The sequence below is a fragment of the Argiope bruennichi genome, chromosome 3 (genome assembly GCF_947563725.1).
Source record: "Argiope bruennichi chromosome 3, qqArgBrue1.1, whole genome shotgun sequence".
NCBI lineage: Eukaryota > Metazoa > Arthropoda > Arachnida > Araneae > Araneidae > Argiope > Argiope bruennichi.
Window position 1 is genome coordinate 140524838 of NC_079153.1, and position 13081 is coordinate 140537918.

At 28.2% G+C, this 13081-nt stretch overlaps 1 protein-coding gene across 6 annotated transcripts in view; it reads right to left on the bottom strand.

Moving 5' to 3' along the window:
* The window catches only part of LOC129962683 (kinase D-interacting substrate of 220 kDa-like), a 71201-nt gene that overhangs the window by 33695 nt on the left and 24425 nt on the right, over nucleotides 1–13081 (bottom strand). For all 6 annotated transcript variants that reach the window (XM_056076594.1, XM_056076595.1, XM_056076593.1 and 3 more), the window contains exons 11-14: nucleotides 11608–11785; nucleotides 10105–10269; nucleotides 8489–8671; nucleotides 5235–5391 (exon numbers count right to left, since the gene is read on the bottom strand). In XM_056076594.1, the coding sequence (XP_055932569.1) occupies nucleotides 5235–5391; nucleotides 8489–8671; nucleotides 10105–10269; nucleotides 11608–11785 (683 nt within the window). The remainder of the gene's footprint in view (nucleotides 1–5234; nucleotides 5392–8488; nucleotides 8672–10104; nucleotides 10270–11607; nucleotides 11786–13081) is intronic.

Consider the following 13081-nt stretch of genomic DNA (forward strand, 5'->3'; position numbering starts at 1 on the left):
AATCAAAATTTGAAGTTTTAAAATATTTTGATAAAGAAGCTATTAAAGTAGAAATTGCATAAAATATTTAATTATTAAAATTTTAACGAACATTAAGATTGGCGAACCGGCTGGTCGCCAAAGGCGGCTAGTGTTATATCAGTTGATATACTATTTTAGAGGAATAAAAGAGACTGCTTCCATTGTTGGATTAAAAATTTACAAATTCATAAATTCTAAAAAAAAAAATTTAGATGCTTTCCAATTATATAAAATTTCTTAATTTTATGAGAAAAATTTAAGAATTTATAGAGAATAGTCAACTGATGTAACCAACTCCCAACCACAAAATTATGTTCTTACTCCAGATGCTAAAACTGAAGGAATACAACTGTCAAAAATCATGGTATTTTTACACTGCAAGAGAATTTTCCTGTTGTACACAGTTTCATGGACAAAGATAACTGTATCTGTTTGAAAAATTTTCCCATTAAAAAAATAGTAGGAGTTTTTTTTATAAGTGTATTTTTTATGTTGAAAAATTGTGATTTTTGTGATGTAAAAAAAAAAAAAATGAAAATTGTTAAAAATTCATCATTTAATTACTAGAAAAGAACATACAAAATGGAAATCAATATAAATCAATTGATCATTGTTCCCAAAAGAAATGCTAAAGACTGGATTCTTAATAAATAACAAATTTTTTAAAACCTGTACACATTGCAGCAAATAATTTTAAGACACAACAAGGTTTCAAAACAATTGTATATTATTTTATCAGCTATCCAAATGACCTCTGCATTGAAAAATTAAATTTTATGATGATCAAGAAATTCAGTTGGATAAAGATTTCAATTTATCTTGTTAAGATGAAATAAGGAACATCAGAAGATATTAACATTGTATAATAGATAAATTAATTATCTTTTCCCCCAAAACTTACCATTAACCATATTTAAAATTAATTAAGGACAAACAGTTACAAACTTGCATATATTCATATTGAACATAAACTATTCAAAAAGTCTGCTATTAAGAAAATAATGTTGCAATATTGTAATTAAATATGTATGGAATGAGACATTAAAGATATTTTAAATTTTTGCTTCATGTGTATCCTATGTCACCTTTTGTATTGTAAAATCATGACCAAGTTGGTTATGATTTGTGGCCAAGCAATTTTAAACAAATTGGACAAAATCTTCTCATTCTGATTTCTTTTTTATTTGATAGTTAATCATATTTTAGTAAAAAACATTGTGAGAATAATTTATATCTTGGCCATTGACTTATTTACAAAATATTTTGTTCCAAAAGAAACATTTCCAAAGAGACTGCAGATTTATAAAAACTTGTTTGAATTATTTTTGTTAGAGGACCAGATGATGAATTCCAAACTTTGCCAAATTATGTTTTATTTATTTATTTCCTTTTTTCAACCTACATCAAAGAGTATTTCAAAATGTCGATGATCAATAACTGATCTTTCTCTAGTGAGAATAATTTTAAAAATTCTAGAAGAGACAGAAACAACTTTTAAAGGTCATTGATTGGTCTTACTTCTCAAAGACAAATAACAGTGTACTTTCATACAGATAAATTTTTGACATATTCAGAAGAAAAAACAAACAAATTCTTATGTTATAAATTCTTATTGTTTCTTATGTTATAATTGCAATAATCCCACAAATTTATATGACACAATAACTTTATATGGTAGAAGAAATAGCAATAAAATTTTTTAATGTAAAGTTACTTTTTAGTAACTTAGTAATGTAAAGTTTTTTTTATGCTTGTTTTCTAAGAGCTATGAAACAAGAAATTAGTTAACTTAAAAAAAAGTGATAAAATTAATTTTCAAGAGAAGAATTTTATGCTTTTTATATACATACATGAAAACAAGATTTTGATTAAGTACTGGTTTATCGTTAAGTAGTATAAAATAAAAAAAATATGTATATAACGAATGCCAATGGTGTTTCTAATTTCCTTTTACAGACTGATTTTCACTAATACCTGAAAGCTTATTTTTGAAGTTACAAATAAAATTTCTGTAGGAAAATGTTTGAAAAAATCATATTCTTCCTTTTATAATTCTATGTATGTATAATCTACAAATGGAAAGTATTGTAATCATCAAACAATTTCCATTAAAGATTTTGATGAATCTCCAATTTTAAACCTTCTCAAGTGCGATTTTTTTTTTTTTTAAATTTTGCTTACAAACTTATTTTGAAAATCCTCGGAGCATTTTCATGTCCATAAATTAAGGATAATGCAAGTTCAAGAAAAGAAAGAGTCAGAAGCAAAACAAACGTGACTTATTTGTAAACCCTATTTATTAAACGAAAGGTAAAGAGCAAAAAAGATGCTAAATGTTTGATATCATTAATAAAAATTGCGAAAAATTACAAATATATATATATATATATATATATATATATATATATATATATATTTACAAAAACCAATATTACATGGTTGGTATGATTATTCATACATAGTATGTCTCTCAGACGATGCAATACAGTTCATACAAAACCTAGGCATGCTGAGTATCAAATTATCGATCTGATCTTGGGGAATATTACACCATTCATCAAGCAATGCTCTCCGAAGTTCCCGTAGACATGTAGGAGGTGGTTAACGGGCTACAACTCGTCGGCTAAGCATGTCCCACACATACGTTACTGGATTCAAGTGCGGTGAGAACGCTGGCCAGTCCATACGGATGATATACTCCGATCGAAGGCATTCGTTTACGATGCTTGCACGGTGAGGACGGACCCACCAATTCTGCGCCCATATCACCCCGAAACAAACGTACATTTGTTCCAGAATGACGTCCCGATAGATTTGGCCTGTCATGGTTCCAATTTGAACATGCAGGTCAGTTCTGGAACCCAGAATAATTCCTCCCCAAACGAGCAATCCTGCACCATCGTAAAGGTGTCGTCCAATGATGTTCTCTTGTGATAACGGGTACCTGCGCTCTCCATATGAAAGTCCGGTGAGAATGAGACTGCAAGCTAAACCTGAATTTGTGGGAAAATATCACACAAGCCCACTGTTGCGGCGTCCACAATGCATGTCCCAGGCTAACCGCAGGCGACAGTGAGTTGCAGTAAGTGGAACACATCTGACAATTCTACGAACATATAGACCAATCTGCCCTAAGCGTCTGTACGCGGTCTTACTTGAAACTGTCGTAGCAGTGGCTGAAGAGAACTGACGAGACAGTTCTGATGCTGTGCTCCGTCTGTTTCTTTTGGCAGTAACTACCAAATACCGGTCCTCATTCGGCATTTTTACTCGGGGGCGACCTGTGCTGTAACGTTTACTCACATTACCATCATCTTGGAATCGTTGCCAAAGCCTGGAGATGACACTCTGGACGATTCCAAGTTCCGCAGATACTTCCAGGTGGGTACGCCAAATTTCCAGTCGGCCGATAATTCTATCACGTAAAAAAATCATCCAAATGCGTCCTTTGTGTCATAACTATGCGGTTATTGCACAGAAAGGCTTGCTTATAAAGCGCTTGCGAACAATTCTACTTCTTTGCCTGTATTCCCTATACATCACTCTCTTACACTCTTGTCATCGTGACGCACTATCGGAGTGATCTGGTCGCTTCCTGCAATTTGCACATGATTTCTGAAGATGTGTGTAGCCATTTTACAGGTGATATATGTATTTTAGAGTTCGATTTCCACGTGACTCTGAATTATCCTTAATTTATAGAGTTTTAATTTATGAGTGTAGATGGATAAAATTTGATATATAATTTTTATATAATAATTTATTTCAAACAAATTTTGTGAGAAATTAATTCAGATGAAAACTGTCTGAAAGGCTGTCCAATTACAAAATATCAAGCAAGCTACCAAAGGTAAAGAATTAGATGCCTAAATTTCATGCAAAAATTTAGCATCTAACATATAGTCCATATCAAATTTGAAACCAAATCCATTAAGAGATTGACTCTCTGTAAGTCTGAACTTTAGTATGCATGTAAATATAATAATTCAAAGACATAAATTTGAAATTAAATGGAATTTGATTTGTAATTTTAGCATCTGAAATGCAGATTCTCAACAAATTTTGAACCAAATTTGTAAAAGAGTAGACCATCTATTGGTCTGAATTTTCGTATGCTTGTAAATATAGGTATTAACTCAAAAACGTAATGATTTAAATAATTGAATTTTGATATGTGATCTTGTGAATACATTAGAAGTTTTATTTTGGTTTCAATAGGTCAGAAAAAACGGCATCTAAAATGCATATTCAATTATTTATTTCACATCACTTCAGCAATTAATCATGGGGGTGGGGAGTAAATTGCCAAAGATTGATACTTTGTAACTGTATTCAGCAATCCAATGAAATCGATACACAAATACCAATTTTCTTTACTGTCCATGAAGCACATAACTTTCATGTATGGAACTGAAAATAAAAATCTGAGCACAAGGGATTCATAACCTTGCCCAAGGTCCACAATTTGAATGTGGGGGGGGGAAATAATGCTTTTATTAGAGAGTACATGTGAAAGTCTTTGGGAGACCACTCCTGCTGATTTCCCGAAAGATAATTCAATAATAAACAGTATCTGCAGAGTTTTTTCATTAGATGTTTTGCAAATTACAAGTTAACTCAGCACCTGGCATTCAAAAGAAAATTAGACAGGTTAAAAACATGGAGAATCATTGAAATCCCCACGCTGTAGTCCTCAGATTTAAATTTTTTAATGATTAGAATACTTCCTCATATACTTCATATGATAAAATATAAAAAGCCAAATTGACAAATTTAATCGAACTTATTGAGACAATGAATAAAAAGCTTATAGTTTCGTCGATAAGTTGAAGATGTAATTCAAAATCTTAGTTAGAAATATGTGAAGAATTCAGATGAATGTCTTAAATCAAAACAATAATTTATGAATGACTTAATGATACAAACTCTACTATAGTAAAGATATCATTTACAATTCTGATTTGAAGAATGGAATATATTTACTTTAATTGAAAGGAAAAAAACATTGTTTTATGATTGGATCAGTCCCACCTTTGAAAGACATAATTAACAATTTTAATTCATAAAACCAAATGAATTTTTATTAAAAGAAAGGGATTAAAATAACAGTTTGTGATAATATCAAGAATACAAACAAAACTACTGCATTAACTTAAAATATAATTTATCACACATATGCATATTTACTCATAAAATCTAAAATAATATCTTACCTTACTGGATCAGCATCACTTTCTGATTTATTGGCTGGGGGATTACAAAATATAACAAATAAAAGAGTTCTCAAAGAATTAAGTTGATTTGCCAGGTACAAGCTCAGCTTATAAACCCAGGAAAGATCATAATGTTTATTGAAATAAATAACGCCACCTGAAATCAAAATTTTTTTTTAGGAAATAGCAGTTTCACAACAAAAAATAAATGAACATTAATTTCAGTTTTTGAAATCACATGGTTTATGTTTGCCAAAAATATATTAATAATATTAATTTATCTTTCAATTTTGATTTATATAATTATATTTCTCATGCATTAGTATATAACATGCATGAGATATTCATGTTTACACACTTTACTTTTATACACACTATTATATTAATTTTCATTCTAAACAATATGCTTTAAATAGGATAAAATACATAAATTTAAAAAAAAACATAAAAAAACTTTCAAGCATTTGGTTTTTCTCACTTTAAAAAACAATAAAGTTTGACTCAGTGATTCTTGGAAAGACTACTAAAGTTACATGATGTACACAGATTAACTCTGTAAAAAAAAAAAAAAAAAAAAAAGCTGGCGAGAGAGTTGTAGGTGCTACACATTAGTGATATAAATAATACTTATAAAAATGGCAATAGGAAATTTTTTCATCGAATCCAGTAAATTTTATTATTATTTATTGATACTCATTTTCAAAATATCATAAGCAGAAATAATAAGAGCGAAAATCAATTTACATAAATGAAATACTCATCACAGTCTCATACTCACATTACAATGGACAATTAAAAGGCACCGAGTAAACACACCTTGGTAAAGTGTGCTGGAATGTTTATTGTTTTAATTTTTATGCAAATAATGTTTTTGACATTCTCCTTTATAATATTCTAAAATCTTTGGTCCAATGGGAAGATTCGGATAAAAAAAATAATATGTTTTAATATACACTAAAAATGCTATGTCAATAGTCAATAAAAAATTATTTTTATTGATACTTTAATCGCCAAATTACAAATGGATGCGACAGAATAAATCAATATTCTGGGACTTGTTTATGCAAAATGAAATCAGCAAAAGAAATTATTTCAGTTTAACTGATTCTATAAAATTAAAAAAATTACAGTTAGAATATGACATCATAACTAGTCGTAGCTATTACTGCTATTAATACAATGCAAAATCATAGAAACTTAATAGTTTATAATTTAACATTTAACAGATTATATATTTTCATTTGACGTATTTTCTAGTTAAAGCAATACTAAATAAAAAAGTTTTTAAACTATGGCAGAAAATAAAAAGAAAGGACAAGCTCCACCCTTCCTTAACTATTGTTGACTAATTTATACATAAAAGCAAGTATTACTGTCACTACTTGCATATAAAAAAAAGAATTCAAATTTCAAAAATCATTCATAGTCTGATGTATATTTGTGCAATAGACCTCGAATACAATTTTCTTGTACACACACACACACACAAAAAAAAAAAAAATCTGCAGAAGTAAAAATTAGCAACACAATTAACAACAACAACTAAATTAATAAAGTTGTTTGGCAATGGTAGTTAGCAAGAAATATAAATAACTCTCAAAACATATTGTAAGTATAAGTAAAACTCTTTAATTATGAAACAAGTTCAGTTGCCCAAGGTGCAATAGCTGTTTAATAATTAAGTTTTTGATGAATTTCAAACAATTACAAAATGGCTAACCAAGAATTTTTATGTTGTTTAGAAAAACTCTGTATTCCTTATGAAGTTTTCTCATTGTGACATTACCCAATCAGTGTTTTAAACCTTTTTTTAACCTCTTATATCAGCAATTCTACACCATTTTTTTTTCTTTTTTAACACAATCAATGTTATACATATCTCAGCACCATCCCATTATGCACAACTACTAACATGTGCATATAGGTACATTAATAAAATTTTAATACACTTTTTTTCCACCTATACAAAAATAGCCATATAACCACATTTAATGAGAATCTAGAGGTTGTTTATTAACACTCAATAATTTAAAACTCATAATAAAATACTCATTGTTACAATACAATTCCATCTTTTTATTTATGCTCAATCTATTTAATAATGTCCAGCATTGCATCTTTTTCCACACAAATCTCTGACACTATCTCATGTATCCTTTAAATTATGCATTCCACATGATGGATATTTTTGAAACATTACATTCTAGTACAGAATGTCTAATCTATGCGAATGCTAGCTTACTTTACAGCAACAATTCAAATCTATCAGCTCTTTTAAATAATAGTTAATTTTCTTTCTTTAAGGAAAGAGGGGGGAACGTAACGATGCAATGCAATATACAGAAGATAAAAGTTCAAATCTTTCATATATAAGTATACTGTAACAAGAAACCATACATTTTTAAATTTAAAGCAAATAATGTGGAAGCATATAAATGACTAACAGATACTTTGGAAAAATAAAAACCTTTTTTTTTCTCCTTTCAAACAAATTTATAAGTAATATTTTACATCCAATCAAATACCGGCCTTTAAATATGCACAAGGATATATTTCTATATAAGGGATGGAAGGCAAAGTTGGAAGTTTTTAGCAGGAAGTCAAGGACATCGAATTTTATATTTTAAAAAAATGTTATTAATTTGGGTTATTACTTATCTAAAGTTTAAATTAAAATGTTTTAGTATCTAAAAGAGTGAAAATGAGTTCATAGTAATTCAATAAAATCAGGAATAATTTTTTTTAAAGTGCAAAATTAGATTAATTTTTTTTTTTTTTTTTTAATTTGAGAGAAATCTTTGGAATTTCACATAAGTATGTGTTACATAAAAGGAAATACCTAAAAAAAATTCTCTGAATTATTTTTTTTACAAAATTCAGCTTATATATACACATAACAGCAGAAAAAAAAATAATAAAGATTTTTATTCTAAAAACATTATTCTGCAATTTCAAATGGTTTCATAAATGCTTGATTTTCTAAAAAGGGAGATGAAATTAAATTTGAAAAAGGAAAAAGATACACTTTCAGGCAACTGAATCTTGAAATACATTAAAAAATAGCATTTATGAGTATAATAGTCATTGGAAAATGATATCAGGTGTATGTATTGAGATAAAACATTTTCAAATTTAATTTAAACCTCCCTCTTCTTTTTATTCATTCCATTCATTCAAACATCAAGCTTTTACATCCTAAACTGGATTTCCATGAATGTCTGATTCAATATTAAAAATTAAATAATGTGTCTTACCAAGAAAAATTATCACAGAAAGGAATGTGCCAACACTCAGATAAGCTCCAGAAAGCCAGTTTTTGGTACTCAATACAAGTATGAAGCCAACCATAAGAGACAACAACAATATTATTAAATATACCAATTTAGTAAATTCAAACATTGGTTCTATCCATTGAATAGCAAAACTTCTCATTTCATCTAAAGGAGAAAAAAAGTACTATGTAAAATACATATTCATAATCGTCTGCAATATTAGAAAAGATTGAGAATGCATTTAAAGAATCAACAAAACAATATTTCGCAACAAGAGCAAGTATTATAGGCATTATTCAAACATTTTTCAATACATGTAGTTATCTGTCTGAAAAAGCAAGTTTCTCATTATCAACAGAAACCAAAGAGTATCTCAGATGTTGAGCAATACATAGTTAGTATTGGTTTTCAGAAATTTGCAACAAAAATATTAAAGTTTTTCATTAAAAAAATAACAAAAACATTTAATGTAGAGTATAGAGGAAACCAACTTCACCAAAATCAATATATCTTTCTATTTCAAACTATAAATTTAGGATAATTTTTTTAAAAACTAAGGTATATGGATGCTCTTGCTAATGTGAAAACAGATATTTATGTTAAGCAAAAGACAGCACTGCGGCAATCACCGTTTAAAAAAATTCTTGAATGACACAAGAGGTGCAAATAAATGCATGCTGAAACTTCAAAATCAGAGCATGATAAGGTATAAATGAATTTCATCATTACTATTGATGTAGCTAATGGAAACAGAAAAATAAAACTTAAAATCACCAAATTAAAAAAAAAAAAAAGTGCAAAAAATAATAACTTTTTTTTTTCTTTCTTTTCCTTTTTCATTACCATTGAATGCTTATCAATATACAACAACTGAACACAAATTAACACAGCATGATAGTTACTAAACTTATCCAGCAATCAGTAGGAGTATCCTCTCAATCTTCTATACAATATGGCACATATTCTAAAATGCTTCATGGTACAGAACAGGTATTATGACTTTTTTTTGCAAATGGACCTCATTTTTGACACAATTCGACAGTTTTAATATTCAAGAACATATATTAAATTTTATTTATCTAACTTGTAGTGTTTTGAGATATAGCTTTCAAATATCTTCAGACAGACAAGATAATCAACAATTGATGGATTTGGTTCAGAAAATGATGTCTATAATTCTGATGATAAAACTATATTAGTAAATTCATTCATTTGCTCACTAAACTTTCTCCCTTATTAGTTGGTTTCTGAAATTCAATAAAAGATTCAATGCAACTGATATAATTCCAAATATGTGTTCTTCCAACACAGATGAGTTCAAAATGAAAATGATTACAGATTTTAAATATCAGATGTGCTTCTAAACGAGCAAATATTGTTAACATTTCTGAAAACCAACACATTGAGAACTTATGAATTTATGATGTTTACAACTTTGTAAATTTATTTTTAATGTGATGAATCAACTAAGTTTGCAACTTTTTAAAATTATCTCATAACAGTTTTTAAATCAAAATAAACAAAAACATATTTTATATTTTTTATAAAAACTTAATATAAACATTTTTTTACAGTTAAATTTTAATAAACTTACTTACTTTCCAATTTCTTAAGTAAAAATGACTTTCCACTTCCCCATTTAGCATAAAGACCAACTGATATAGGCATGTTTAAACTAGGTTCACTCAGTATGTCAGCAAGGGCACTACTATAAAGATCATAACCCAAGCGATTTTCACTGTCTTCATTGGTATTAAGCCGTCCTATAAGAAACAAATAACTTATTAGTAATCACAATTCTGCAACTTTAATTGATGAATAAAACCATTGCACATTTTTCAAAAATCCATTTATTTATGAGCTGAAAATACTAGATTTGTTAAACAGGTTTATATACTGATTAAACAGATTCACAGACTGCAGTTTGGGAAAATTCACAAATCGCAACATGCCAATATAAATTCATTGTCTTTCCAGCAAATAATTACTACTAATTTAACTTTTCCTAAAATGAAGGTTAATGATATTCTTTTGATAGATAAAAATTAGGTACATTTTCTCATGCTTTTGTAAAAAATAAATGGCTTTAAAAAAGGCTACAGAATAGAATGATATTTTCTTCACAGAAAATACAGTCACAAAGATTAATAATTGAAATATTTGACAGTACTGTCTATGGTCTTTTACCCTACATGTTGAATGCTGAATGCATGATGAAAGCCTAGGTAGATGATGAATACCTTCAAGATAGAAGCTTTTCTGGTTTCAATGCAAAGCAAACATTGCGCCAGTTTCACACACTTTCAACTTTCATGACTATTGGCTTTCAAATATGATGACATCACCCTAAATAAGTAGTAATAAGAAGGAGCCATGCCTGGAGAATACACAGCACACTGGACTTCTCAGTCTAAGGTATAAATAAATTCTTGGACTTCTTTTTTGCAGTATATGGATGAGCAATGACATACTACTACATTATTTCCCTCCTTCTTTGGTCCATCGTTTCATCAGAACATCACTTAATTTGATTGTTGGCTGTAACAATTTCATCAGGTTCTAGAAGCTTGTAATAAATTACTCCTAATAATTAATAAACTCCTCTTAATAATTTCAATCCCACCATAGTAACATAATCAAATACACATAGTAACAACTTTCTTGACATGAATATTCATTTTTGCAACTTATGTCGATGGTTGGTCTGGATTAATCTATGCGCTTTGGTATTTATAATTTTATTACAAAATCCACTTTTCATTACTCATAATAATTCTTTTGTAAAAAAAAATCTCTCTTTTGTTTTAAGAAAACAAATTCATGCAGATGTCAAGTCTTCATTGTTTTCTTCCATCTAAATAAAGGCAATCTATTCATTCTAATTCCCATATAGAGTTGATTAACTTCACCTATTAATTTACAATGGTAAGGCATTGTATTTCATAAAACTAAGCATTTAAAATTTTAGACACATAAAAATATCTTTTTAAAGCACATAAATGCAAACAAGAAGATGAAAAATAAGGAACTTACTAGAAATATGATTGATTATCAAATGTATGCATATAATTATGAGATATAGAAAATGAAATTTTACTTACTGGCTCCAAATATTTGCGCTAATATACTCTTTTGATGATTAGAATCAATGTTGTATGGAGTTTCTCCTGCACGATTTGGTCGATAAAGAAGCTGACTATTTTTAGGATTACGAAGTAAAATTTCCACTATAGCTTTACTTCTAGCTCTCATAGCAATATGTAATGCCGTGTCACCTTTCTGTAAAGAATTTTTAATATGCTGAAATGCTAGATTAAGTAATAAGTAATTCAGGCAAAATGAAAATTTATTTATATTATTTGCATTATTGTTATTTATATATATTACGAAAATAGCATATATTTAATACAGATGGAACGAAAATAAATATATAATACTATCACAAATAGAAAAATATTAGAACTAATTATAATTTACATCTCTTATTAGCATTTTATGTAAATAATTCACAATGTTTCTTTACAATTTTGAAAAAATTACTGAAAAGGCAATTTAACCAAATTTGTCACAAGTAACTCATATATAGCAAAAAATTTTAGTGCCCTATTTAGGCGGCCTATTGATAAAAGGCCACTGAAGAAAAAAGAAAGCCGACTACTCCTTAAGAACAGTAGACAGTGTGGCCATAAGTTCTGCTGTTTGAATTTCTCTGACTTCTCACTGACATTTCCAAGTTCTTTTAAGAAAATTCCCTAAATTTTTTCAGATATATATAATATCCTCAAAGTTATGTTGCCTTCCTTTCTTTTATTTATTTATTATCAAATGTATTCTTAACTGCAAGAGAAAAATCGTTCTACACTTTTAATTAAAATCGATGTAAAATAAAAATGTAATGCTGAGAAAAGAAAAAAAAAAAAACAGTTTTTCTTAATGAATTTCCGATAACAAATGTGTAAACATTTCCCCTTTTCTTGCAAATATATTAACCAACACTAAAAAATGTATGCAATTTTAGACTGACAGTTCGCCAATCAGTTATATCTCAGAACTTTTTGCCAGATTTACTCATGAAAGATGTAATACTAAAATAATGCACAATGGCAGTGTGCTTAAGAATGAAATAAATTGTTTCTTCCAGTGGGTTCTCTCTTAACCATACTATTCACCAATACAGGAATGACAACTAAACAATGATTTATAAATACAAAATAAAATCTCTGCATCAAAATGAGAAAAATTCTTCAATGATATTAAAAATTGCATTGACTTTTAGCACACCAATTATAATAATAAAAAAAAATTACCTAAATGCTTTTCCCCATAAACTAGCAACACAGGAATGACGACTAAACAATGATTTATAAATACAAAATAAAATCTCTGCATCAAAATGAGAAAAATTCTTCAATGATATTAAAAATTGCATTGACTTTTAGCACACCAATTATAATAATAAAAAAAAATTACCTAAATGCTTTCCCCCATAAACTAGAGAAAAAATAATAATAGAAATCAGTGATTATCAATATTTTTTTTAGATAAAAAGATGTTTTAGAAAAGTAATAAAAAAAA